A 26,060-nucleotide genomic window follows, 5' to 3' on the forward strand; every position below is an offset into this window, starting at 1 on the left:
ATCGGAAATCTATTATCAACGATTATAAACAAGTAACGACACGTGGCACAACGGAATCTGTAAAATAAGTCCCTAAATTCATTAAAAATTGCTAGTATTATCCTACTATTATATTCAAAGTTATTTTATCTAATTTTTCGTCAACTAAATTCACTTGACACACTTTAAAGTGTAATTGTGTTCTTTTTTCGCCTATAAGCACTTAGTATTTCATATAAGTTGTGATCTAACGTCTAATTTACCCTTTAAAGTTAACTCCACGCACTTTTTTTTTTATGTAAAATTATCAATCTACCATTCAATGTGGGCATGACAAGATCAGTTAAAAACCATATCCGAAGTTACAAATAAAATTATTTTTATTATTTTATAAAATATAAAAATACTAATATTTTAATACGAAATGCCTTGGCTATACCGTTTAAGAATGGAGGTGCAATATGCAATTACTATTCATTAAAGATAATTAATGTTCACTTGAGGGGATTGAATTGTCTATTGTCATTAGGAGCCTTTACACACTGAAATTGCTCTAAAGCTCATAGACTCAACTTAGTATTCGACTCGATTTTGGGTTGTAGTGACAGAAAATATCTCGACCACGGTCAATTTAACAGGAAAGAAAATCAGCGTAACTCATAATACGTTACCTCACTGTCACTATGTCACATATAAGGATGAAGTGCCAATTTTAGTTCTTGAACTATCACCTTAGTAAAAATTAGGTTCCTAAATTATTTTTTCTGTAAAATAAGTCCCTAAATTCATTAAAAATTGCTCGTATTATCCTACTATTATATTCAAAGTTATTTTATCCAATTTTTCGTCAACTAAATTCATTTGACACACTTTAAAGTGTAATTCCGTTATTTTCTTGCCTATAAGCACTTAGTATTTCATATAGGTTGTAATCTAACTTCTAATTTACCCTCTAAAGTTAACTCCATGCACTATTTTTTTTATGTAAAATCATCCAACGTGTATCACATACAATACAAGTAAGGTAACTTAAATCGACGGAAAATTGAACAAGTAGCTTCAAATACAATATTAGGGATGTAATTGGTAGATTATTATAATTCCATGATTGATTTTTCTGAAAAAAATATTTGAACGACCTAATTTTCACTCAGGTGATAATTCATGAACTAAATTAGCAGTTCACTGTATACAGCTAGCTAGTACAGTAACTATTAAAGTCGCTGAAGAAGGGTAGTTGGCTAGTTGCTTAACAATTAAAGTTAACTAGTGCAGTTCATCAGAAAAATTGCAGCTAGCTAGCACAGTAACTATAAAAGTAACTAGCAGCTTCAATCGGACTTCGATATCTTTTGGTGGTCTCTAAGTTCCGTACGTCTTTTCTGCAGAAGGGTAAAAGGATAGGGAGTTAAGAAACTTGGCGAGCTAACAGGGTATTGGTTTGGTTCTGGGCAAAATAATGGTACAGACGTCATCATCCCCCTTCTCCTATCTTGACGAGCAAGAGCGAGTTTCTTGCATCCCTTCCCCTAAACAAATTATAATTTCAAAATTTACATTAACAGAAAAATATGCATTCATATTTTTCTCGTGCAAACGATAAAACGGTGAATCATCTCACTATAAATGCGTTCTCTTATTTCCTTGTTTTTACACTTAGGTAGAAAATGAACCATCTTGGTTATCTCATGTACTGTATATTAATGTAATACATTCAAACTCGAATAAGGAAGTTTTTTTAGTGCCATCTACCAAAGTTATGACTCTCTTGTAAATAAACATGAAACTAGGTTGTGGCACGATCTGGCTCTTTTGTAAGTACAAGTTATGACGTTGTTTCTCTTTGTCAATTGACTGCTACCAAGTTATGACTCGAATGTAAGCAAGTTGGTTGGCAGAGTTAAATTATTATGGTCGCTTTTGCAAGACGTATATCCTTCAGCTTTTACAAAACATTACCCCTCCTTCATACACTACTGTCTCTTATCAGTATATTTATTGTATTTCAGACTTTTCAATCTTGTACATGGTTCAATAATTTGGACCCGGCTACTCCGACTTCCCACTTTCTTATTTTGTACGGTCACGATTAAGCCACGTCAACATTTTATATTGATTTTTTTATAAAGATAATAAGACAAAAAATAATAATAATATAAAATATTAACGTGGCTTAACTGTGATCGTACAAATATGAGGGGATGAGAGTATATGAGAGTGGGAGGGCAGAGAAGCCAGGTTCCAATAATTTTCCAAGTACAATTATTTTTAGGTTATACTGAAATCAACAACTATTTTACTCGGTCAATAAATTTTTTAGTTCACTCGTTCTTAAGTTAAATTTTAATGCAATGAGTTTGCAGTTTAGTTGATCAAGGGCGTTCATTCTTACACCCAAGACCTCCAGTTCAATTCCCACCTCTTGAATATATGCTTGAATAAAAAAACGAAAAAAAAAAAATCAACCTCTATTTTGGGATTGACCAAGTATTCACGAATGCTCCTTTAGTTAGGACGTAACTGTTGATACGAACTCAATTGTGACAAATTAGGAAAGAAAGGTTCCACCAGCACCAATTCACATGGCATTCACATTTCTAGTGCATCCTACCCTGAATAAAAAAGCTACCAGAAAAAAAATCAGTGAAATTTCATGGGCACTAAACATAAGTGCAAGAAACTATTAGCTTATCTGGTTAAGAGTATTTATTATTGCATTCAAGATCCTAAGATCGGATCTCCCTATATTGCTTCTATAAAAAAATTAAAACAAAATTGAAGATAGTGAAAATAGTATAATCAAAATAAGTTGACGTGAATAATCAATGAACGGACTTTACAAAGAAAGTGGACTAAATCCAATAATGACTTACAAAATGAGACTTATATAAAGTTTACTCTTAAATTAAATAAGATCATTGTTTAACCAAAATAGATAAGCTAATTATACTGCAGTCACAACATTTTTACAAAAGGATGGTAAATTTGTGATGTGAAACTCTGGGAGCAACTAGCTTTCGGCTTTAACATTAGGGCCAGCAAGCACCAGACGACACTTATCGCCTCTCACTGCTCCTTTTCTAAAAATATGAACTTTCATCAAACCTTGCTTCACAAACTCAAAAATCATGGTGTCTCCCGGCGAAATCCGGTTCGCTTTCACACAATGCACCCAACCTGTTGACATGTCCAACTGATGAGATGAAATAACCCTTCTGAGTCTGAGTTGAATAACCCATGATCTCCCAGCTGGATCTTGAAGAGTTACAGCATTCTTAGACATAAGGCGATGATCTACAGCTAGTTGCTTCGGAATCCTCTGCAATCCATCATGGGTAAATTTGCTTGAAAATTGACCACGAAATTACAAATTAAAAAAATTATTCACGCTAGAAGAGTTTTCACGTAAACGATTCATAATCTTTCCTAAAACTTATATTATAGTGCACCCCTAAATGAAGTGGAACGCTGAAGAAAGATTTCTTGGGAATTTTTCTCCAGTTAACTGACACTACAAGAAAATAACATCGATAGTTTTTTATTGTATCTCATGATCGGTTTCAATGTTTTCCAATCGCAAATTTTTTTTTCAGAAACATGAACTGACTTATGAAGTGGGTGAAAAAGTACTCACCACGCAACGTAGTAAATGTTTCTTGTTTGAAAACGCTAGAAAACATTGATTCTCTAATTTCAACAAGATGGATCCGGTTGCTGTATCTTCCACATGATAATGCCTCTTCCCAGAAATGAAGTAATTGCCTACACAATCCAAAACACGATTGAAGGAACGAAGAAAATGTTAGAGATCAGATACAAAAAATGTTAGAGATCATATACAAATCTTCACTAGTTGCAGAGAACTAAAACAGATTTTAACTTACTTCTGCCAGTCGGTCTGATTTTGCGCACTTCGTTATAGTTTTCAGTGTCAAGATCACCAGTTTCATCTTTTACTCTAGCTTGATTTTGTGTATTCCTCACGGCTGCTCCGACATCTTTTTCACACGCACTTCTATCATAGATTTTGACATCAAACTTAGTTTCACCATCATAATCAAAAACCAAAACATCAGCAGCTTCTAAACGATGATCCTTCACAAAACCCTGCCAACCATTGCGGAAGAACAAGCCATTCTCCCTCTCTTCCAATCCCACAGTCCTCCGTATTCCACTAGGGCCTTTGAGATCACATTTGCAAAGTGATCGTCCATTGAAGTTCTTCCTAATAAACGCAGGTGGTATACGCTACAAAATTGAATAACTTCTTAAAAGACCATATTTTATTTCAATTAAATAAAAGAAGAGACCTTATTATATGTTCCTTTTAATATGAGAGATCAAAAAAGAAAAGACCTTATCAATACTAATACAAAAATAATCCTATAGCTTTAACCAAATCTTTGTAAACCTCACATAAATTGGTTCTCTAAAGATGGACCTACAGTTATTGAATGATAAACATTAATATGAAAAATATACAAACAACAACAACCCTAAACCCACACATGAACCATGAACTGGGATATCAATTTTCAACAGAAATTTAATCAATACATTAGAAAATTAAAATGTTATCCAAATGAACCCCCAAAAGTGAGAAAAATACAAACACGAAAATTAACATCTCGAAAAGCAAAAAGGGAGGGAGGATGGATCTTTTACCAGACCCTGAGAGAAGTCACCAGCGAGAATCTTGAAAAAAGATGGTTTCTTTGGCTTCCTTGCCATTTGAACCAAATGTGTCGACTCGGCAAGGATTCGAGAGAGTGCCACCTCGCCGCTTAATCGAGTAAGTGTTCAACAAACCAGAACAGCTTTCTTCTGGTTCTTAATTTAAGTGGCAGAGAATCAGAGTCCTAATTGAAGTCATGAGGAGACAAGACCTTCAGCTACTTGTCACTTTTTCCTACTTTCCGTCAATGCTTTTCATCTCAGGAGTCGTGTCTCTCATCTCAGGAGTCGTGTCTCTCCTGTCTTTCACTCTCTCTTTTTTACCACTAAAAGTTATGAAGTCTGTATTTGACTCTAATTATAGTGTTTCATGTAGTTACTGTTTAAGATGGATTGAGTAAAATTAAGGTCACTTTTTATCTTTTAAAGTAGGATCCCGCTTTTAACTTTTAGTCATCGAAAATCAAATATGCGCATGAGTTATGTTTTCTACTCCAATGCAAAGGCTTAAAACTTAAAATGAGTTTTAAGATTGAGAGTAGTTTATATGGATAAGGTACATCGTCATGTAGTGTTCAGATCTAATGATATATTGGTAGGAGAGAAAAATTGAATTTGGCAATGAATTATTGGATAGCAAAGGTCATATATAATGAATCTGTGTCATGTAAATTGTTCTCGAGTCTTTGCATTAGAGAAGAAAATCAAAATATATATCCACCACCTTTCTGAAACCCAAATATGAGAATAGAGGTCTAAAATTTGAATATTTACATTCCATCAAGAAAACAAGATTTGAGTTTGTCTCTAACATGTCCAATACACTAACCAAATTGTCACACTCAAAATTTGAGATTTTGCGTTAGACTAGAAAACAGAAAAACTGAAAACTCACCAATTTTTTTCCTATTTGTCTTTAGTTTGAAACAAGCATCTCCAAAGGCATTTGTTGCGCCAATCAACGAAGTGAATTACACAAATGAGCATACAAAAATGTCTAGTGGGACAGTGAAATAGATATGTGAATGTTGTAGTTAAAACATTTTCTCAAAGTATTAGTATTGACAAGGTCATCAAACTTGGAGTTAAGCTTCTTCGGGTAGCACAGATTTGCCTCCTAATGCTCCCACTCTGCGGATATGAATTTGCAAAAGACTTTGCTTGACAAACTCAAAAACGACTTCGTCCCCAGGTAATATCCGGTTGGCTCTACAACATTCTCCCAAACCTGTTGTCATATCCACACGGCGCTGAGATACCTTGCCGCGAACATTAAGTTTAACGAGCCATGATCTCCCAGTTGGGTCATGAATCATTATACTCTTCTTATTTAAAAGATCTTCAGCTATGGCTAGTTTCTTCGGAATTGTCTGCAATTTGGAACATCAACAACATCAATGGAGATAAAACTCCATACACAGTGCAATGCTTGTGGTATTCTAACGATCTCTTTTACCATTTGCAATCATAAGAGGGGAAGTTTTCAAAAATATATATAGTTCGCTTCAGAATTGGATGATAATTAACGTACTCACCGCACGGTATTGCCTTGGATTGTTAAAGATTGCTTTAAAACACAAGTTCTTTGATTTGAACACGACGGATTCATTTGATGTTGCTTCTCTGTCATCGTGTGCAGGTCTCTTCCCCGATATAACATGATTGCCTGCACATTACAAATTGATAAACAGTTTAAGAAAAGAATAAACAAAGCTGCTAGAGAAAATATATAGCGAATAACTTACAATTCCTTCTTCCAGAATTGAACACTTTGTTTTCACAATTTTCGTTGTAGTTGTCAGTTTGAAGTTCATTAATTTCTTCTTTTACTCGAGCCTGTCCGTTGTTAAACAAAGGAATAGAACCGCCAATCCTCCAGCTGTCAGCTATCTCTACATCCTTCTCACAGGCAGTTGTATCATAGATTGCGACTTTAAACTTCGATTTGCCATCATATTTGAAAACCAAAAAATCCCCTTTTTCTAAATGATGATCCTTCACAAAATATTGCCAACCATCATCGAAGAATAAGCCCTTCTTTCTCTCTTCCAATTCCACAGTCCTCCGTAATCCATTGGGGCCTCGAAGAACACATTTGCAAAGTGACCGTCCATTGAAGTTCTTGACGAACTTAGGTGGTATACGCTGCAAAATGTAATTGATTTTGTAAAACCAAAGAATATGTGCTTCTCAAAACAGAACTATTAACATGGAAACTCCAATCTGACGACTACAAGTCTGCAAATACATTACCTAATCTTAATGGAGATGCCATGCCAATTTCCAATATACCAATTAATTAATTTGTATACAGGATAAAACCTACTTTATATTAACATAAATGACATATGATGTGCCATTAAATATGCGGATCTAAAAAAAGGGTTTAACATGATAGTAAGCGAACAATACAATCACATAAGAAACACAGTGCTTGAGAAGCACATATCTATTGGTGGTATGTGTTGTGCTAGGATAGCACCAAACCCGTTGGAACCAACTCAAGCTAACCCACAGGAAATTTATCAAATGAAATTCAAGAACAAAATATTAAAGACACCAAGATTTTAACGAGGTTCCTCAACAGTCAGTGTAACTGGAGTACGTCCTCGGAGCAGTAGGAGCTCACCCAATAATCCACTATCAACCAAATGGGAGTTTACAAAGTGTTGGCAATCTCACAACCCAAAACCCCAATACATCCAATAACTCTCACTCACCAAAGAAACAAATAGAGAGGGAAATATAGTGAATAATTTCCTCTCTATACAAAGCTCAAAGCTAATACACAAATACAACTTTGATTGAGTGAGTACCAACAAAGAAAGAAAATCACCTTTCTTTCTTCTCTTCAAAATGGGGGTGCAGCACCTCTGTTTTTGCTCTATTTTTTCTGCTACGTTTTTTCCTCTCTTATGGCTTCATTACTACTCTTCATCAAAAGTAGCAATTACTTCTACTTCAAAAACTCATCCGTGACTTCCCACATAGACCAAGAAAACTTTAGACAAATTCCCTTTTCTTTTCCCCAAAACAAGGAAGAGACATAATTATTTTGTCTTTTTTTCCTTTTTGATTTGTTTAATCAAAAGTTGGCCACTTGGCCACATACTCCAACAATCTCCACCTTGGCCAAGTTCCGAAAAACGTCATGATAAGCCAACCAACACAATTAACACACAACATCACTCCCAAACACTAGCAAGAGAACAACTCATGCCGAGCCAAATGCTCCAAAACTCCTACTGCTCAACGCCTTCTTTATATAGGCAAAATGTGAGCCAAGTTCAAGCAATGAACAAACTTGGCTACACCAACAACCTTAGTCAACATATCAGCGGGGTTGTCTTTAGTTGGAATCTTTTGGAGAATGATTTCCCCTTCACCAACAATTTCACGAACAAAGTGATAACGCACATCTATGTGCTTGGTCCTCGCATGATGAACCTGATACTTAGCCAAATAAATGGCACTCTGACTATCACAATGTACCTCCACCTGCTTCTGATCAACCCCCAAATCTCTAATCAGCCCATGTATCCAAATGGCCTCCTTTATAGCTTCAGCAACTGCCATATATTCAGCCTCTGTAGTAGACAAGGCAACAGACGACTGCAAAATGGACCTCCAACAAACTGGTCCTTTAGCCATAGTAAACACATAGCCTGTAGTATACTTCCTTCCATCCAGATCACCTGCATAATCTGAATCAACATAACCAACTGCAAAATGACCAATACCAGAGTCATCCCTCTCAAAGCATAAACCAACATCTCGAGTACCATGGAGATATCTCAATATCCACTTAGCTGATTGCCAATGCTCTTTACCTGGATTATGCATATATCGACTCACCATGCCAACTGCATGAGCAATATCCGGTCTAGAGCATACCATTGCATACATCAAACTACCAACCAAATTTGCATATGGTATATTTTTCATTTGCAGCTTCTCTTTATCATTTTTAGGACACTGTAGAGAACTCAATTTAAAATGAGGAGCCAAATGGGTACTAACCGGTTTGGTTGAATCATGAACTCCAAATTTCCGAATCAACTTTTCAAGGTATTGTCTTTGATTCAAACTGACCAAACCCTTCTCTCTATCTCTAGTGATCTCCATGCCAAGGATCTTCTTCGCTTCACCAAGATCCTTCATCTCAAACTCATTCTTCATTTGCTTCTTCAATTTTTCAATCTCTTCAACATTTTTTGAGGCAATCAACATATCATCAACATATATCAACAAATAAATGAAAGACCCATCTTGCAACTTCTTGAAGTACACACAATGATCATATTGACTTCTAGAATAATTTTGGCCTCTCATAAATTTATCAAACCTCAAATACCATTGCCTTGGAGATTGCTTCAAGCCATAAAGTGATTTCTTCAATTTGCAAAACAAATTTTCCTTCCCTTTCACTATATACCCATCCGGTTGACACATATAGATCTCTTCATTCAAATCACCATGTAGGAAAGCCGTCTTCACATCGAGTTGCACAAGCTCAAGATCATATTGTGCAACAAGAGCTAACATAATACGAATTGAGGAGTGCTTCACAACTGGAGAAAATATTTCATTGTAGTCAATGCCCTCCTTTTGTGCATACCCTTTAGCAACTAATCTTGCTTTAAATCTCACATTGCTTTTCTCATCAGCATCTTCCTTCTTGGCATACACCCATTTGCAACCGATAGCTTTCTTGCCCTTAGGCAATTTAGCTAACTCCCAAGTCTTGTTCTTCAAGAGAGAATTCATCTCATCACCCATGGCATTGCACCACCTCTTCTTCTCCTCACTCTCAATGGCTTCCTCATAATTGGATGGAATCTCTTCAGTGATAATAGGAAGAGCAAAAGCAACATAATCACTATACCGAGCTGGCTTGGTAATTTGTCTCTTTCCTCTATTCTTGGCAATAGACTCTTGAGGTGAAACTTCCTCTTCAACTTGAATAGAATCTTCAAGTTCAACTTCTTCAACATCCTCATGGTCTCCAACTTCTTCACTTGTAGTGGCTTCGACATCAGCGGAAATAGGATTTGAAGTACCAGAGGCAACTTTCTCAAGCTCCACCTGTTGGACATCTTTCACATTCTTCTCAGAGACTTTGTACATACTTTCTTCATCAAATGTCACATCTCTACTGATTACAAGTTTTTTCATCTCTGGGCACCACAACCTGTAACCTTTGACACCACTACTAAAACCAAGAAAGATAGCATTTTTGGCTCTAGGATCAAGTTTATTTTCAGTCACATGAAAATAAGCAGGTGAACCAAAAATACGGATATAGTCATAATCAGAAGAAGGTTTTCCAGTCCATACCTCCATTGGTGTCTTACCCTGAACAGCAGCTGAGGGTAACCGATTGATGATGTGACATGCATAATTAACTGCTTCTGCCCAAAATGACTTGCTTAAACCCGACTGGGACAACATACATCTAACCTTCTCAAGCAAGGTTCGATTCAATCTTTCTGCAACTCCATTTTGTTGTGGAGTTCCCCGAACACTGAAATGTCTCACAATTCCTTCCTCTTTACAAACTTTAAAGAAAGGATCGGATGTGTATTCACCACCATTATCCGACCTCAAAATCTTAATCTTTCTCCCAGTCTGGTTCTCAACCATTTTCTTCCAACCCAAGAAAATGCTTAACACCTCACTCTTATGCTTCATAGTGTAGACCCAAGACCTTCTTGAATAATCATCAACAAAGGTCACGAACCAATGTCTACCACTCAAAGAGGGAGTCTTTGTAGGACCCCAAACATCCGAATACACATAATCAAGAATGCCCTTCGTCTGATGTACAGCAGTACCAAACTTCACTCTAGTTTGCTTCCCCAAGACACAATGCTCGCAGAAATCAAGTTTACAAGTCGTGGCACCTTTTAAAAGACCTTGTTTCACAAGCCCTTGTAGAGCTTTCTCACCAGCATGGCCTAATCTCATATGCCACAGTCTAGTAGTATCTGAATCAGATGTACCCATATTTTCTGAGACTACAGATGCTTCACCTGTCACAGTGCTTCCCTGCAATAAATACAAATGGCCACATCTAGGAGCTTTCATCACAATAAGTGCACCATAAATAACTTTCAATGTATATCCATCTGAATGAAACCTGAAACCCTTAGATTCCAAAGTACCCAAAGAAATAAGATTTTTCTTCAAATTCGGTACATACCGAACACCTGTCAACTCTTTAACCATGCCATCATGCAACTTCAAACGAACTGTACCAATCCCTTTTGTTGTGCAAGGATTGTCATCTCCCATGAACATAACGCCACCATCAAACTCTTTCAAGCTTGAAAACCAATCCTTGTGAGGAGTCATATGATGAGTACAACCCGTATCCAACACCCACTTAGTAGCACAATCAAATGATGAGGAAGTGGTTAAAGCAAAATCAGAAAAATTTGTTTCAACCTCAGCAACATTAGCTTCAGAACTTTCTTTGCCTTTGGTCTTCAATTTAGGACAATCTTTCTTCCAATGGCCCTTATTACGACAAAAGGCACATTCATCTCTTTCCAAAGGTTTTCTACCTTTAGAGTTTCCTCTAGGTCGAGACTGTGATTTTTTCCTACTAGAAGATGATCTTCTCTCCGATGATCTACCTCTAACAAATAAAGCTTCAGAGGTACTATCATGATTTTTATCTCTATGCCTCATTTCATAATTCATCAAGGCATTTGACACATCTTCAAATTTCACAGTTTCTTTACCATGCATAATAGTGGTAACAAAATGCTCATAAGAGTCCGGCAAGGAATTCAACAATATTAAGGCCTTATCTTCATCCTTAATATCCTCATCTAAATTTAACAAGTCGGCAATCAACTTATTAAAAGCATCAAGGTGTCTAATCATTTTTGTACCTTCTTTGTATTGGAAGCGGTAGAGCTTTTTCTTCAAGTGTAGCCGGTTCTCTGCACTCTTCGTCATATACTTGTCTTTCAATTTTTGCCACAACACACTTGCTACCGTCTCCCGCATCACAAAATACTTCTGAGTTTTTGCAAGGCACAACCGAATTGAAGAGCAAGCCCACAAATTTAATTTCTCCCATTCCGGCTTCGACATAGCTTCTGGCTTCTCTCCCAAAGCGGTAAGTAGATCTTGTTGAGCCAACACATCTTTGACCTCACATTGCCACATCCCAAAGTTGTTTGTGCCATCAAACTTTTCCACTTCGAACTTTGCATTTTGCACCGTAGTTCTTGCAAACCCGGAGCTGCTTCCAAAAGGATTTTCATCTTGCCCGTCTGACATCTTTGGCAACTAGACAGTACCCAAGAGCAACCAGTGCTCTGATACCAATTGTTGTGCTAGGATAGCACCAAACCCGTTGGAACCAACTCAAGCTAACCCACAGGAAATTTATCAAATGAAATTCAAGAACAAAATATTAAAGACACCAAGATTTTAACGAGGTTCCTCAACAGTCAGTGTAACTGGAGTACGTCCTCGGAGCAGTAGGAGCTCACCCAATAATCCACTATCAACCAAATGGGAGTTTACAAAGTGTTGGCAATCTCACAACCCAAAACCCCAATACATCCAATAACTCTCACTCACCAAAGAAACAAATAGAGAGGGAAATATAGTGAATAATTTCCTCTCTATACAAAGCTCAAAGCTAATACACAAATACAACTTTGATTGAGTGAGTACCAACAAAGAAAGAAAATCACCTTTCTTTCTTCTCTTCAAAATGGGGGTGCAGCACCTCTGTTTTTGCTCTATTTTTTCTGCTACGTTTTTTCCTCTCTTATGGCTTCATTACTACTCTTCATCAAAAGTAGCAATTACTTCTACTTCAAAAACTCATCCGTGACTTCCCACATAGACCAAGAAAACTTTAGACAAATTCCCTTTTCTTTTCCCCAAAACAAGGAAGAGACATAATTATTTTGTCTTTTTTTCCTTTTTGATTTGTTTAATCAAAAGTTGGCCACTTGGCCACATACTCCAACAGTATGACCCTCAGAAACCTCACTTTTCCGGTAGACGTGCTATGGTGGCAAATTTGCCTCCTTAATGTGCACCCGCTAGTGAGAAGTAGTTTCAAACACGAACCATGAACAGGTTATTATCAACCTTCAACTAGCTAGAATTCATGGGCATCTTTCAGAATCTAACATATTGATTAAACTTAAGGGCGCCGAAGATTTGTCTTGGAAGAAAAAAAGAACCGAACAGACAGAAATCAAGAAAGCAGAAAGAAGAGAGAGATTCTTGATTCTTGATTCATGAATCTTAAAATTATAGGGAGAAAGAAGTCTGAGGGTGTTACGTACCAGATGCCGGGAGAAGTCACCGAGTAGGATAGTGTAGAAAGATTGTTTCTTTTGTGAATGCTTCACTAGTTTCCTTGCCATTCCGCCTTTTGGTATCCTTTCGAACTAGATAGTTCGCTCGGGACTCTACGAACAAATGATTGGCTTATTGAAACAAGAGCAGCTGACAACCCTTCTGGTCTTCAGTGAATCAGACGCTTCAAAGCTTTTTATGAGTTTACTGCTTGATATCTGCAGCTCGTTTTTGCTTTTCTTTAATCCTATTTGTTCTTATATATCGGTTTCTTGTGGCTCAATTAAAAGAGCTTTCCCTTTCGTTTTGGGGAGCTTTATGTTTCCTAGTTTTATTTTTTTCGAGAATTTTGGCACCCCGTACAAAACCTCCACAAAAGGAGCTTTCTCTTCCAATTAAAAGAGCTTTCCCTTTCTTTTTGGGTAACTTAACCTTTTCTATATGACCAAATGCGAATGGACCTAAGGATACCTAGCCCACGATAGCCATACAGACAGCCCATAAGATTTTCAGTAGGCCCAAAAGCTGGGAGTCTAATCAAATGTCCAATCTTGATGCACCATGACAGCATGCCAATTGCCAAAAAGCTAGTTTTCAAATGTTTTAATTTGTTTAGTTAAAATATGTGCTGGTCTGGTTTTTCAAATGGAATGCTGATGGCATGAAATGAAAGAATCACAAGTAGGTAAAGCGATGGCAAAGTTAAGTAATTTCATGGACAGCTTCTTCTGGACGAAAATTTTGAGGCATTAGGGGATACTCTCACGAGACCTAAAATTATTAATGTGTGTGTATATATATATAATATGTAAAACAAATGCCCATTGTCATTTAAAAATGTGCAAATCACAAAAAAAATTAACTCACAAACATACTAAAAAAAAGATAAAAAAAGAATCACTCATCCAAATCTCATCATCTAAATTAAAGGTAATATCTTCTTCTTCTTCGTTGCCAAGCATTTCCAAAAGAAAAAAAAAACAAATTCATAGTCAAACGCTGCGCTTCAGTCGTTCGTTTCGGCGCACCTCGTTCATGTCTAGGTAAGTTTATGCTTGCTCTGCTGGGCAGAGGTGTTTTCATCATTGCTCCGCCTTCAAAGCCGCTTATACCAATCTTAAGGCTCGTTTTCTCTAACATTCCGAGGAAGTAATCGCAGTGATTTGCCTCCTAATGCTTCCACTCTGTAGATATGAATTTGCAAAAGACTTTGCTTGACAAACTCAAAAACGACTTCGTCCCCAGGTAAAACCTGGTTGGCTTTACCGCATTCTCCCAAACCAGTTGCCATATCCACACGACACTGAGAACCTTTGCCGCGAACGTTAAGTTTAACGAGCCATGATCTCCCAGTTGAATCCTGAATCATTATACTCTTCTTATTTAAAACATCTTCAGCTACGGCTAGTTTCCTTGGGATTGTCTACAATTTAGAACATCAACGACGTCAATGGAGAAAAAATTCCATATATAGTGCAGTGCTTATGATATTCTAACGATCTCTTTTACCATTTGCAATCATAAGAGGGAAAGTTTTCAAAAATATATGTATATATATATAGTTAGTTAGTTAGTTAGCTTCAGAATTGGATGATAATTAACGTACTCACCGCACGATATCGCCTTGGATTGTTAAAGATTGCTATAAAACACGAGTTCTTCGATTTGGACAAGACGGGTTGAGTTGATGTTGCTTCTCTTTGATCGTGTGAAGGTATCTTCCCCGATATAAGATGGTTCCCTGTACATTACCAACAGTTTAAGAAGAAAAGAACAAACAAAGCTGCTAGAGAAAATAAATAGCACATACAGATCTTTCTTAAATGTCGAAGCGAATAACTTACATTTCTTTCTTCCAGAAATGAACACTTTGTTTTCACAGTTTTCGTTGTAGTTTTCAGTTTCAAGTTCAACAATTTCTTCTTTTACTCGAGCATGTCCGTTGTTAAACAAAGGAACAGAACTGCGAATCCTCCAGCTATCAGCTATCTCTACATCCTTCTCGCAAGCAGTAGTATCATAGATTGCGACTTTGAACTTTGATTCGCCATCATATTTGAAAACCAAAAGATCCCCGTTTTCTAAATGATGATCCTTCACAAAATATTGCCAACCAACATTGAAGAATAAGCCATTATTTCTCTCTTCCAATTCCACAGTCCTTCGTAATCCACTGGGGCCTCGAAGAACACATTTGCAAGGTGACCATCCATTGAAGTTCTTGACGAACTTAGGTGGTATACGCTACAAAATTTAATTGCTTTTTTTAAAACCAATATATATGTGCTTCTCAATACTAAACTATGAACATGGAAACTCATCTGATCTGATGAATATATGGCACGTTAGTGTTACCAAAAACAACATAACACTGATTGTTAAATTTGAGTTACTACAAGTCTACAAACTCCTTGAGCAAGTCCCAGTTCCAGCTGAGATTGCATTCACTTTATCAATATAATACGGCAATACAAACATGGTACACACAAGGATACTGCCCAACCCGGCTTTTGGTAATTATAGTGAGAAAAAAGTCTGAGGATGTTACATACCAGATGCCGCGCGTAGTCACTGAGTAGGATGGTGTAGAAAGATTGTTTCTTTTGTGATTGCTTCACTAGTTTCCTTGCCATTCTGACGTTTGGTATTCCTTTCGGACTAGATAGTTCGAGTATTTAGAGAGCCTAGCCAACAACCGTAAGAACTACAAACACAAGTTCCTAGCCCACTATAGCACAGTAAATGTAATGCGGGGATGAAAACTGAGAGATGATTATTGAAATCTCAAGCACAATTAGACCCAAAGAACATATATGGTGCGTTTGGTATGCAAACGGGACGGGACGGGACGGGACGGAACGGGACGGGACGGAACGAAGGTGTAATTTTTGAAAAAGACATGGGGTATATCTGTCTTAAAATGGTAAAACATTGTGTTCCACAGACGTGGAACAAACCCGTTCCAGGGGGGCAGGTGGGACGCAAAAACACCCAAAATCTGTCCCGTGGAACAGCCCGTTCCACCTATTTTTGGCGCACCAAACGCGGGACGGAACGCCTCGTCCCATTCCGTCCCGTCCCGTCCCACGTACCAAACGCACCCTAGAGAACTACTCTCTGTTTATATAAAATAATTCAAAATACATAATCCCTTCTTCCTTAACAATTCTAGCCTTTTAATAGGCCTAGCAACAACCTAATTAAATACTAGCACAACTTCCTAGTCCACTACAACATAAGAAATAATAATCACCAAGTTCCAACTCAACCACATAACTAAAATACACAATGTTCTAAATACTTGATTACTAGGGATATTAACTAGATTTGAAAACTTAAAGAACCATCCCGAATATCAAGATCCCTACTTAATCAACCTCCTTAATACACTGCATCAAAATGACTATTACTAAATGACAACACAATTCCTAATTAAAACACTACTTAAGAGAAACCAAGTTACTAGGAATATTAAATCGAATTTGAAGCGGCCACCAAACCACAATTAATGGCACTGCATCTAGACCTTTTTATGAGTTTATTGCTTGATATATGCAGCCTGTTTTTGCTTTTCTCTACTCCTATTTGTTCTTCTTATATATCGGTCTCTTGCGGCTTAATTAAAAGATCTTTTTCCTTTCTTGTTGGGTAACTTTACTTTTAAGTTTGTTTCCTAGTTAGGAAGGCTAAGTTTATGGATAAAATTTACAAACTAAATGATGTGTTACCAATAAGAATGAACACGTTAATTAACGTTTAAGTAATAAATCAATCATCAACTTTCATGTTCTTTATTTTTTTGAAATTTTGTCTACAAATTTAGTTTCCCTAACATTATCCTTTAGTTTTTGATAAAAAGGAGCCTTCCCTTTCAATTAAAAAAGTTTTCCTTTTTGCCACTTAGTATTACGATCTAGTGATATTCTTCTTCACTTGTAAGTGAGAGGTTTTAGGTTCGATTCTCGTCAAAAGCGAATTTGAACCACATTATTGTTAGCCTATTGTGAGGTTAAACTCATCCCCTCCCCTTAGTGCAGATAATATCATTTCTTCTTTAAAAAAAACAAAAAGATTTCCCTTTCTCTTTGAGTAACTTTACCTTGTTAGGTTAAATTCAACGGTCTCAAAAAAAAGTTTGGACCCCTTATGAAGGGTAATGTTAAAGAGATCAAGTTTTGCAAACCAAATTATATGAATGTTTATTATTGAATGACTACTTCAGTTTTGATCAGTCTGCAAATTTGTTAAAAATTTTGATCTCAACATTATTCTAGTACAAAACCTCCACAAAAGGCCACTCCTTGTAGCCTATAACTACATCTAGCTACACGTGTCTCTAAATGACCAAATGAAAATGGACCTAAGGAATACCCAGCCCACAATACCATAACTAACAGCCCATAAGAGTTTCAGTCGGCTCAGTAGTTTAGAGTCTCATCATCTTCTTCATTGCCAAGTCTCTATTAAAAAAAAAAGGCCCAGTCGAATGCCTCAAGCGCACGTCTAAGCAAGTTTAAGCCTACTCTCGCTCGGCAGAGGCGTTTTCATCATCACCCTGCCCCAAAGCCGTCTAGGCGCGTTTTTTGAAACATTGGGAGAAAGTGACTGCACTAGTATTTCTCCAAAGAACCGCACAATGAAGGATCAAACCCTACGTGTCTATTTAGAAGCTGTTAAAAAAATACATGTTTTAGGCTTAGTTTAAGCACAACACACGGATTCCATTCTTGCAGTCAGTCTAACGTCCTTCCTTCTATTAAGCAATGCATGCATCTAACAATGCATAAACTTCTCACGGTTATATGATCTTATCACGTCTTAATTTCTGAAAATTTGTTCACACCAAAACTGCTTTTTCATTCTCTTCAACATCTGATAAATCTGGTAAATCCAACACGCTCCATTTCGTGCGCAGTGTTAAGAACAAAAGCGTGCCGGCTTGACAGGAGAGGCCACAGATCAAACCAATCCACAAACCCTGCAACGAAAAATGAAGCACCGAAATGTGATTTGAAAAAATAAAATAAAACCAAAACAATCAAATTATTAATGTATTATCTTACCTTGGCATGTAATTTGAACTTAAATCCAAGAAGACTGGAGATTGTCATACCAATCAAATAGAATGTTGCTAAGTTTACATACACAGTCAAGTGTTGCCACCCACATCCTCTGGCCACACCTGAAATACCGAAAATCCTCTAAGTTACGGGAAAAAGAGCAATGTAGAACTAACCCTACAAAAAAGTGGTTGATCTTAACCTGATAAGACACCTTGAACGGAATCCACGACTATGGAAATTGTAAGCAATGGTACCATAGAAGCAAATTGATCTGCTATTATATGGCTGTCGCTGAAGAAGTGAGTCCAGGTATTGTGACCAAGTGCTAGAGCCAAAACAATAGCAAAAGAAAGAAGCAGAGAGAGCTTAAAAGTCACAGCCACTGCATTCTTCGCTTTGTTGGGATTCCCTGCTCCTAATTCATTTGACACCCTTGTGCTACGCCACAATAAGTAAACCTTGTTTTAATGAACGAAACAGAACGTAGTAATCGAACAAATTAAAGGGAAAACACAACACAAGAATTGTTAGTCGACCAACCTTGCAGCAGCACTTAGGCCATACATAATCATGTATGCAATTGCTTCTGTATTCACACTGAAGAGATGATTATAAAAAGGTTACTTGAGGTAGGAAGCAAGAATACGTTTAGATGACAAAAAAGGTACATTGAAGCTTACCACATTGCAATTAGTGAAGTGGTTTCTTTCGAATTCGGCATCAATCCTCCCATCAACACCAGAATTTCAAAAGCCCATTCCTCCAAACTGGATATATTTTGCACTAGTTTTAAGTTAAATAATGCAATTAAGTACTGAATCCTATTGACAATAACTCTGCTAAATTATAGTTGTTATGCAGCACCTGAATCTGATGTCTATGCTTTAAAGTATAAACCCTTCATTTGGTTTATAATTCGGTTTTGAAATTCTTTCAGTTTTAGTTGTATCTTCTATGTTACGGTTCTATATCTGATGCAGAAAAGGTTTCCAAAAAGCTGAATGCAGCATTGTTAACTTTTAACACTAAAAGTAATGAAAAATGTGATACTTACCATACCATTAGTGCTGAGGGGAGGGCAAGTTTTAAATCATAAACAACATAATGGAATGATTCTAAAGAGAATCCTTGCCATGTATGCTCAAACTTCTTCGAGCAGACGACATACATGGCCAACGCAACAACGGATATCCATAACGAAATTGAAGCTGCTAGTGGAGCTCCCTTGTAACCAAGAGCTGTCCAATGTACCAAACCATAAGCAATGCCAACATGAATAACAACGGGTACAAGCGAAAAGAGTAACGGCAGGACAACAAATTGTGTCTGAATAAATCTCAAGATGTTTTGCAGGAATCCATACGCAAATAATCCCGGAATCAGAAACTTCATAAAAACAGCAGCGGATTTGGAAATTTGAGGATCTTGATAGAGTAAAATAAGTATAGGTTCAGTATAGAACCAGATTATAGATATGATGAAACAGAAAAAGAAAGATATGATGCATGAAGCTTGTAGATAAATGCCCAACATTTTATACAACTTTGCACCAAACCCTTGGCCACAAAGCGTCTCTAGAGCTCCACTTAACCCAACCTACACCAAAGTTTCAAACAATTAGAATACTAAAAGCAAAATAATAACCACACATTCTTTTTCTCCCTACACTCATGTTTTAGTTATGTTTGTCCTTCTACCATTTTCCAAAATTTGTATTAGATTTTGAAGAAATTAAAAAATATTACTATGGTATGAGTGAGGAAAAGTGGAAAAGTTACCATGAAAGCGAAGCCAGTGACAATGGCCCATGAATTGGCAAGGGTTGCACCGGCCAGCTCAAGGTCGCCAAGGTGGCCGGCGAACATGACTGACACCAAAGTGATCAAGTAGTAAAAAAGATTGGTAAAAACCATTGGCAGTGAAAACATGACCTGTTTCTTGGCCTCCTCCACATCCAACACTCTCTTCCACCACCACCTTGGTAATTTTTTAGCTCCTTCTTGATCTCCATCACCGCCACCACCTGCCTCTACTAAGAGCACTTCAGTATTTTCACTCCTCTCTAAACCTCCAGAGCTTGCCAACATTGCTATATTTCTACTTCCTCTTCTTTTCTATATGTTCCCCTTCCTCTTCTGCTGCTGCTTCTCTTTGTTTTCTTATACTTTTCCTAACTGTTCCTGAGAGATATCGGCAAAACTATAAGGTGACATGACAAAGCTGACTTGTTTATAGACTTACCACTTATCGTCCAAAATTAATATTTGTATTCTTCGGTTTGTTACGTGGAAAAGAAATTTGATATCTGCACATATTGGCATATTCCCCATATTTTATATTTTGTATCAATTTTCTAAAGAGGTACGATTTACATGTGTTACACAAGAGATCAAAATAATGTTACATTTACCACATTTTTCATATATAACATTAGGACAATTTCTCTAATATAGGTAGGATCCACCAACATACTGAATCTCATCTCATGTGCTAACTTAACCAAAGTAATAAGAGAGTTAAGGCTAGAGTATGCAGTTATGCTTCGGATGCTTCGTCATAGAATAGACCAATACCCAACTATTTTTTAGATCAAATTTACATGTGTCAAACATACAGTCTGAATCATATTGTCAGTATAATAAGTAGCATAAATCCCACCGTCTAAAATTATATTGGTATTGCTTTGAGGTTTGTTTTCTTGTATCTTTGTTTTAAGTGTATCGAGGCCTCCAAATATGTATGTTTTCTGGGTAATTGAATTTACTTTGATTAAATAAATAAATTTAAAAAATTAAAAAAAAAAAGGATTAAATCAAGATTTACAAATCGAAAGAAAAATTAGTCGGCCAATATCTAGTAGGTTTTGTACTTTGCAAATGAAAAAGCGACTGGTTGATGTTAAGGTTTACATACTATCCGACATCCTTTCAACCAATTATATTAGTCGTGAATTGGGATAAACCACAAAATAAGTAAACCATAATAAGTTTACAGTAAGTTAAGGTTCCATCACAAAACTAATTGACAATATATAAAGTTAGTCTAATAACTTATAAGTACACGTAAAATACCTCATTTTCCCAACGTGAAATTCACACTTCCAATATATTTCATCCACAAATGAAGCTAGAAATAACCCTATATCCTAATACTAGGTTGTTCAAATTATATATAAACATTTTCAATTTTGTGCAGCAGTTTGGTTGGATTCATCAATATCCGAGCCACTCCCACTCGTGCGACTCGTGCATTGTATCTTCCCAACCGCCTGAGATCACTCCAACAGCTTTTTCAGCTATCATTTGTTTTTATCTTCTGCAATTGTCTATTTTCTGGTAAGCACGATTTTCAGAATTGATGAACAAAAGCAAAAGAACAATAAATCAAGGCAAATAATTGTTGAGAAATTGTAGTTGGCCGACAAAGGATTAACCTTCACGTGATAAATAATGGAGACGCTGCCACTGGTGGCCGCATGCAGCAAATGCTCTGAGAACACACATTTATTTCATTTATGTTTATGATCTTCTCTTTTTTGTCAAAATATATTTATGATCGATAAGCAGAGATCTCTCGATCCGTGTAGCTAGTTAACGTAGTCATGTCTAAATAATTTCTTGAGTAAATTACATTTTACCCTTTCAAGTACGAGATCAATTGCAATCTTATATAATATGTTTAAAATATTTCAATTTTATATATTTAGTTATATTTCTTTTTAGTTTCATACATCTGTTAAAAAATCAATTAAGTTAATCGTTAAATGATGACAGGTTAAATGTAAGGTTCATATTTGTGCTGACATGAATGCCAACTTTGAACCATGTGAATAAAAAATAATAATAAAATATTATTTAATAAAAAATCAATTTTTTTATAATTAAAAACTTAAAATTTTGAAAAGATGATCGGGCAGCTTGGTGAAGGAATTTTTTTATTTATTTTTTGCCGTCGTCCCCAATAATCCAGTCCTCTACATCAGTTCACTCTCCTATACACTTCCAATCACCATCACCAGAACCCACGATCTCACAACTCGCTCGTAGCTGGGTCCGTTCCGTCACTCTCGAGTTGGATCTCAACATGACTCAGTAGGGCGAAAGGAAGATCCGATGGAGGGGCTCCACTCGGTTCAACCCCAACACCTCAATTCCATCCGACGAGGTGGATGTGGACAACCCCCGCCTTGATGTTCTCATGCTAAAGCTCCGTGCTGTTCGCGGCCAATGAGGTCACGAAAGACTCGCCAAGACAGTGATTGAGGACGACGCTGAATGAGGACGGATCGTTGTCAGTTCAAGAAGCTGTAGCAGTGCATGAAGCTACCGCGGCGGCATCGTTTGTGACGGAAGAAGCCGACGAGGGGGGAGAAGAAGGTCGTCGGGAGAGATGGGTGCGGCGTCGGGGACGGCAAAGCCGGTAAGGATGTCGTTGATGGACTTGTTGGAGACGAACAGGCAGATGGGGATGGAGTCGAATCAAGGAGGAGGCGGCGACAGAAGAAGCGTCCCAAACCAAGAATCAAATTCTTGGTTACGGACAACCACATAGGAAATGGGATGGAGTCGAGAAAAAGATGGGGTTATTGGGGCAAGCTTTGCCCAGATCCTCTTTTCAATTTTTTTTTAGTTTTTAATTAGGAGTAATTAGGTTTTCATCCTTATTTTTACTACTCTATTGATTAAAACCTTATTACTTTTCAATTTTTGATCAAGGTCCTTTGTATTAATAATATCATTAATTATTTCAATAATAAAATATTTTTTATTTCTAAATATATTCATTTAATATTAAAAATGTTACAATTAGTATATTTATATTTATGGCTAAATTTTTTATCATATATTTTTATTTTTAGTTTGTACCCATTTTTAATTTGCAACCCTTTTTTAATTTGTACCAATTTTCCTTTCAATTTTAATTTGTACCCATATATTAATTTCTTTTTGTGCCCATATTTTTTAAAGTTTTATTTGTATTGTACCCATATTTTTTTATTTATTTGTACCCATTTTTATTTTTGCTAAATGTACCCATTTTGAAGAATGTACCCATGTTTTGATACAATAATTTTTTGGTTATTTTTTTATGAATGTACCCATGTTTACACACACACACACAATAGTATATTTATATTTTAATATTTTTAATCCCACAAATTATGGTTTTTTATTTAAAATCTCATTACTATAAACAACTATAAGTTTTAATTTTTAATTTAAAAAATATAGTAACGTACATAGAAATAAATTATCAATTAATTTTAGGGACTTGGATAAAAATTTGAAAAACAACAAGGTTTCAGTCAAAGATTGTTCATAACTAGGGACCGCATCTAAAGTCTCCCTTTTTTGGTAAATTACATAGTAGCCCCTCAGGTTTGAGATCTATTGCAATCTTATACAACATTTTAAAAACATTTCACTTTCATACCTCAAGTACTATTTTATTTCAATTTCATACAACTGTTACATTTTCCATCCATGGATCTGTTAAATGCTGACGTGGCTGCCACATATATGTCATGTGGCTGCCAAATGTCTGCCACGTGGCAAATAAAATAATTTTTTAATTTTTTAAAAAAAACCTGAAATTGGAAGAAGAAGAAGAAGAAGAAGAAGAAGAAGAAGAAGAAGAAAAAAGGGACCGAACCCCTGCAACCCAGAAGAAGAAGGAGGAATAAGAAGAAGAAGAAGAAAAAAGAAAAAAAAGGACCGAACCCCCTGCAGCCCAGAAGAAGAAGGAGGAAGAAGAAGAAGAGAAGAAGAAAGAGGAGGAGAAGGAAGAAGAAGAAGAAAAAAAAAAAGGGAAGAAAGGGACCGAACCCAGAAGAAGAAGGAGGAAGAAGAAGAAGAGAAGAAGAAAGATGAGGAGGAGGAGGAGGAGGAGGAGGAAGAAGAAGAAGAAGAGGAGGAGGAGGAGGAGGAAGAACAGAAGAAGAAAGAGGAGGAAGAAGAAGAAGAAGAAAAAAAAAAAAGGGACCGAACCCAGAAGAAGAAGGAGGAAGAAGAAGAAGAGAAGAAGAAAGATGAGGAAGAGAAGAAGAAAGAGGAGGAGGAGGAAGAAGAAGAAGAAAAGAAAAAAAAAAGGACCGAACCAGAAGGAGGAAGAAGAAGAAGAGAAGAAGAAAGAGGAGGAGGAGGAAAAAGAAGAGAAAAAAAAAAGAATGATCGAACCCCCTGCAACCCAGAAGAAGAAGGAGGAAGAAGAAGAAGAGAAGAAGGAGGAGGAGGAGGAGGAGGAGGAGGAGGATGAGGAGGATGAGGAAGAAGAAGAGGAAGAAGAAGAAGAAGAAGAAGAAGAGGAAGAAGAAGAAGAAGAAGAGAAGAAGAAGAAGAAGAAGAAGAAGAAGAAGAAGAAAGAGCAAGAAAAAAAAAGATATGTGGCAGACAGGTTTTTTAAAAAAAAAATTAAAAAATTATTTTATTTGTCATGTGGCAGACATTTGGCAACCACGTGGCATATATGTGGCAGCCACGTCAGCATTTAACAGATCCATGGCAGACAGGTTTTTTAAAAAAAAATTAAAAAATTATTTTATTTGCCATGTGGCAGACATTTGGCAACCACGTGACATATATGTGGCAGCCACGTCAGCATTTAACAGATCTATGGATGGAAAATGTAATGGTTGTATGAAATTGAAATAAATTAGTACTTGAGGTATGAAAGTGAAATGTTTTAAAGATGTTGTATAATATTGCAATAGACCTCAAACCTGAGGGGCTACTATGTAATTTACCCTTGATTTTTTCATCAACGAATCCTTTTTTCATTATTTTTAATTCACAAGGTGCAAAGTTGGCATCTATTTCAGCACAAATGTGGACTTTATATTTATCACATTATCACTTAACGGTTAACTTAACAGATTTTTGAACGGATTTATGAAACTGAAAAGAAATATAACTAAATGTATGAAATTGAAATGTTTTAAAGATGTTGTATGTAATTGTAATTGATCCTATACTTGAATGGGTAAAATATAATTTACCCTTATAAACAGCAAAATTATATATAAAGATCATCATTTTGTATCGATGATTGGGTCACACAAAATGATCGTCGATAAAGAGGGCCACCGTCGTACTGATATGATAAAAGACTGGTTTGGTATTGCTATGCTTTAAAAAAAAATTGTTTTTACTGTGTTGTGAGAATAAGCTTATTTTTGCTGCTTCACATTTTCAGCTTTTTTCACACAAAACTGTGAAAATAAGTTGTTTTTAAGTATTTACCAAACACCTTTTAGAGCTTCAATTTTTTTTATACCCATTTTTTAAAAAATTCCCTCGGTACCAAACCAATACAAAGTAGACACATACCCAGCCGACTCGTTTAAATTGGGCATATGACTAAACGGGAGCGTATACAATGTGGAGGTTTTGTGCAGGGGTAAGATGCACAGTGTGATCGAGCAACTTGAATGATATAAACAACGATATTAGTATTAAATATCAACGTTATACTCAGTAAGGGAGTCAAGATTTACATAAAGAGAGATCTTGTACAAACTGTTTGGACCCGATGTCGCATCATCTAATCATAAAACTTAGGCCGTTGGATAGCTCTAAAAAGAGATTTTCTTGGCATTATTACTGATTTTATTCAGTAATATCATATAAATATCTTTAGGTTTGAAGATAGAAGCAAAGTTTGGAAAAGTTATCTGGTGAGTGAAAGGCAAAGTTGTGGGGGTCTTTGGACTCTGTTGCAAATAAGCAGGTAATCGGTTGGACTCGTGGCATATTGCTGAGCCTATGTAAAAGGGTATTGCGTAGCTGGCAATTTGCCAACCCCATGCAGTTAACATGTGCAGCAAGGAGGTATTGCGATCCTCAAGTGAACATAATATCAAGTCAATTGCATATTTGAATGAGTTTGCATGCAGAATCACAAGGGTAATTAGCACAAGTAGCTAGGCAACATGGGATGATCAACATATGGATAAAAATGGGATATGCCATTCTTATAGCGGTGTGATATCCACACACCTTATTTTACTTCTTA

General features: G+C 36.4%; 4 protein-coding genes across 4 annotated transcripts; all 4 read right to left on the minus strand.

Moving 5' to 3' along the window:
* Positions 1-2,844: 2,844 nt before the first annotated feature.
* LOC103448703 (B3 domain-containing protein REM10-like) lies at positions 2,845-4,931 on the minus strand. The gene is made up of 4 exons (XM_008387973.4): positions 4,645-4,931; positions 3,864-4,227; positions 3,614-3,741; positions 2,845-3,298 (listed from the first exon to the last, which is right to left on the minus strand). Exons 1-4 carry the CDS (start codon positions 4,708-4,710, stop codon positions 2,990-2,992), a joined length of 867 nt encoding a protein of 288 aa, XP_008386195.2. The 5' UTR covers positions 4,711-4,931; the 3' UTR covers positions 2,845-2,989.
* A 464-nt stretch (positions 4,932-5,395) lies between these two features.
* Positions 5,396-13,191, minus strand: LOC114819795 (B3 domain-containing protein LOC_Os12g40080-like). The gene is made up of 4 exons (XM_029089441.2): positions 12,975-13,191; positions 6,399-6,798; positions 6,189-6,319; positions 5,396-6,023 (listed from the first exon to the last, which is right to left on the minus strand). The coding sequence occupies exons 1-4, from the start codon at positions 13,053-13,055 to the stop codon at positions 5,739-5,741; spliced, it is 897 nt and encodes a 298-aa protein (XP_028945274.2). The 5' UTR covers positions 13,056-13,191; the 3' UTR covers positions 5,396-5,738.
* A 913-nt stretch (positions 13,192-14,104) lies between these two features.
* On the minus strand, positions 14,105-15,620 carry LOC103448835 (B3 domain-containing protein REM10-like). Its single transcript, XM_008388097.2, has 4 exons — positions 15,540-15,620; positions 14,832-15,081; positions 14,598-14,728; positions 14,105-14,410 (listed from the first exon to the last, which is right to left on the minus strand). Exons 1-4 carry the CDS (start codon positions 15,618-15,620, stop codon positions 14,105-14,107), a joined length of 768 nt encoding a protein of 255 aa, XP_008386319.2.
* Positions 15,621-17,227: 1,607 nt separating this feature from the next.
* LOC103448705 (protein DETOXIFICATION 18-like) lies at positions 17,228-20,353 on the minus strand. Its single transcript, XM_070808876.1, has 7 exons — positions 19,829-20,353; positions 19,105-19,646; positions 18,731-18,817; positions 18,591-18,647; positions 18,250-18,488; positions 18,051-18,169; positions 17,228-17,965 (listed from the first exon to the last, which is right to left on the minus strand). Exons 1-7 carry the CDS (start codon positions 20,135-20,137, stop codon positions 17,825-17,827), a joined length of 1,494 nt encoding a protein of 497 aa, XP_070664977.1. The 5' UTR covers positions 20,138-20,353; the 3' UTR covers positions 17,228-17,824.
* Between the last annotated feature and the right edge of the window lie 5,707 nt (positions 20,354-26,060).

The sequence above is a fragment of the Malus domestica genome, chromosome 11 (assembly GCF_042453785.1).
Source record: "Malus domestica chromosome 11, GDT2T_hap1".
In the NCBI taxonomy this organism is placed as follows: domain Eukaryota; kingdom Viridiplantae; phylum Streptophyta; class Magnoliopsida; order Rosales; family Rosaceae; genus Malus; species Malus domestica.

Excerpts from the sequence above, each read along its gene's own strand:
- LOC103448705 (XM_070808876.1), bottom strand. The coding sequence starts at position 20,137 with ATGTTGGCAAGCTCTGGAGGTTTAGAGAGGAGTGAAAATACTGAAGTG. Across the intron at positions 19,647-19,828 it reads TCACTGGCTTCGCTTTCATG|GTTGGGTTAAGTGGAGCTCT; the intron begins GTAACTTTTCCA and ends ACTTTGGTGTAG. Across the intron at positions 18,648-18,730 it reads ACTTCACTAATTGCAATGTG|TGTGAATACAGAAGCAATTG; the intron begins GTAAGCTTCAAT and ends TCATCTCTTCAG.
- LOC103448835 (XM_008388097.2), bottom strand. The coding sequence starts at position 15,620 with ATGGCAAGGAAACTAGTGAAGCAATCACAAAAGAAACAATCTTTCTAC. Across the intron at positions 15,082-15,539 it reads GTGACTACGCGCGGCATCTG|GATCATCATTTAGAAAACGG; the intron begins GTATGTAACATC and ends TATTTTGTGAAG. Across the intron at positions 14,729-14,831 it reads CATTTCTGGAAGAAAGAAAT|GGAACCATCTTATATCGGGG; the intron begins GTAAGTTATTCG and ends GGTAATGTACAG.
- LOC114819795 (XM_029089441.2), bottom strand. The coding sequence starts at position 13,055 with ATGGCAAGGAAACTAGTGAAGCATTCACAAAAGAAACAATCTTTCTAC. Across the intron at positions 6,320-6,398 it reads CAATTCTGGAAGAAGGAATT|GCAATCATGTTATATCGGGG; the intron begins GTAAGTTATTCG and ends TGTAATGTGCAG. Across the intron at positions 6,024-6,188 it reads ATCCAAGGCAATACCGTGCG|ACAATTCCGAAGAAACTAGC; the intron begins GTGAGTACGTTA and ends TCCAAATTGCAG.
- LOC103448703 (XM_008387973.4), bottom strand. The coding sequence starts at position 4,710 with ATGGCAAGGAAGCCAAAGAAACCATCTTTTTTCAAGATTCTCGCTGGT. Across the intron at positions 3,742-3,863 it reads AATCAGACCGACTGGCAGAA|GCAATTACTTCATTTCTGGG; the intron begins GTAAGTTAAAAT and ends TGGATTGTGTAG. Across the intron at positions 3,299-3,613 it reads AACATTTACTACGTTGCGTG|AGGATTCCGAAGCAACTAGC; the intron begins GTGAGTACTTTT and ends GATGGATTGCAG.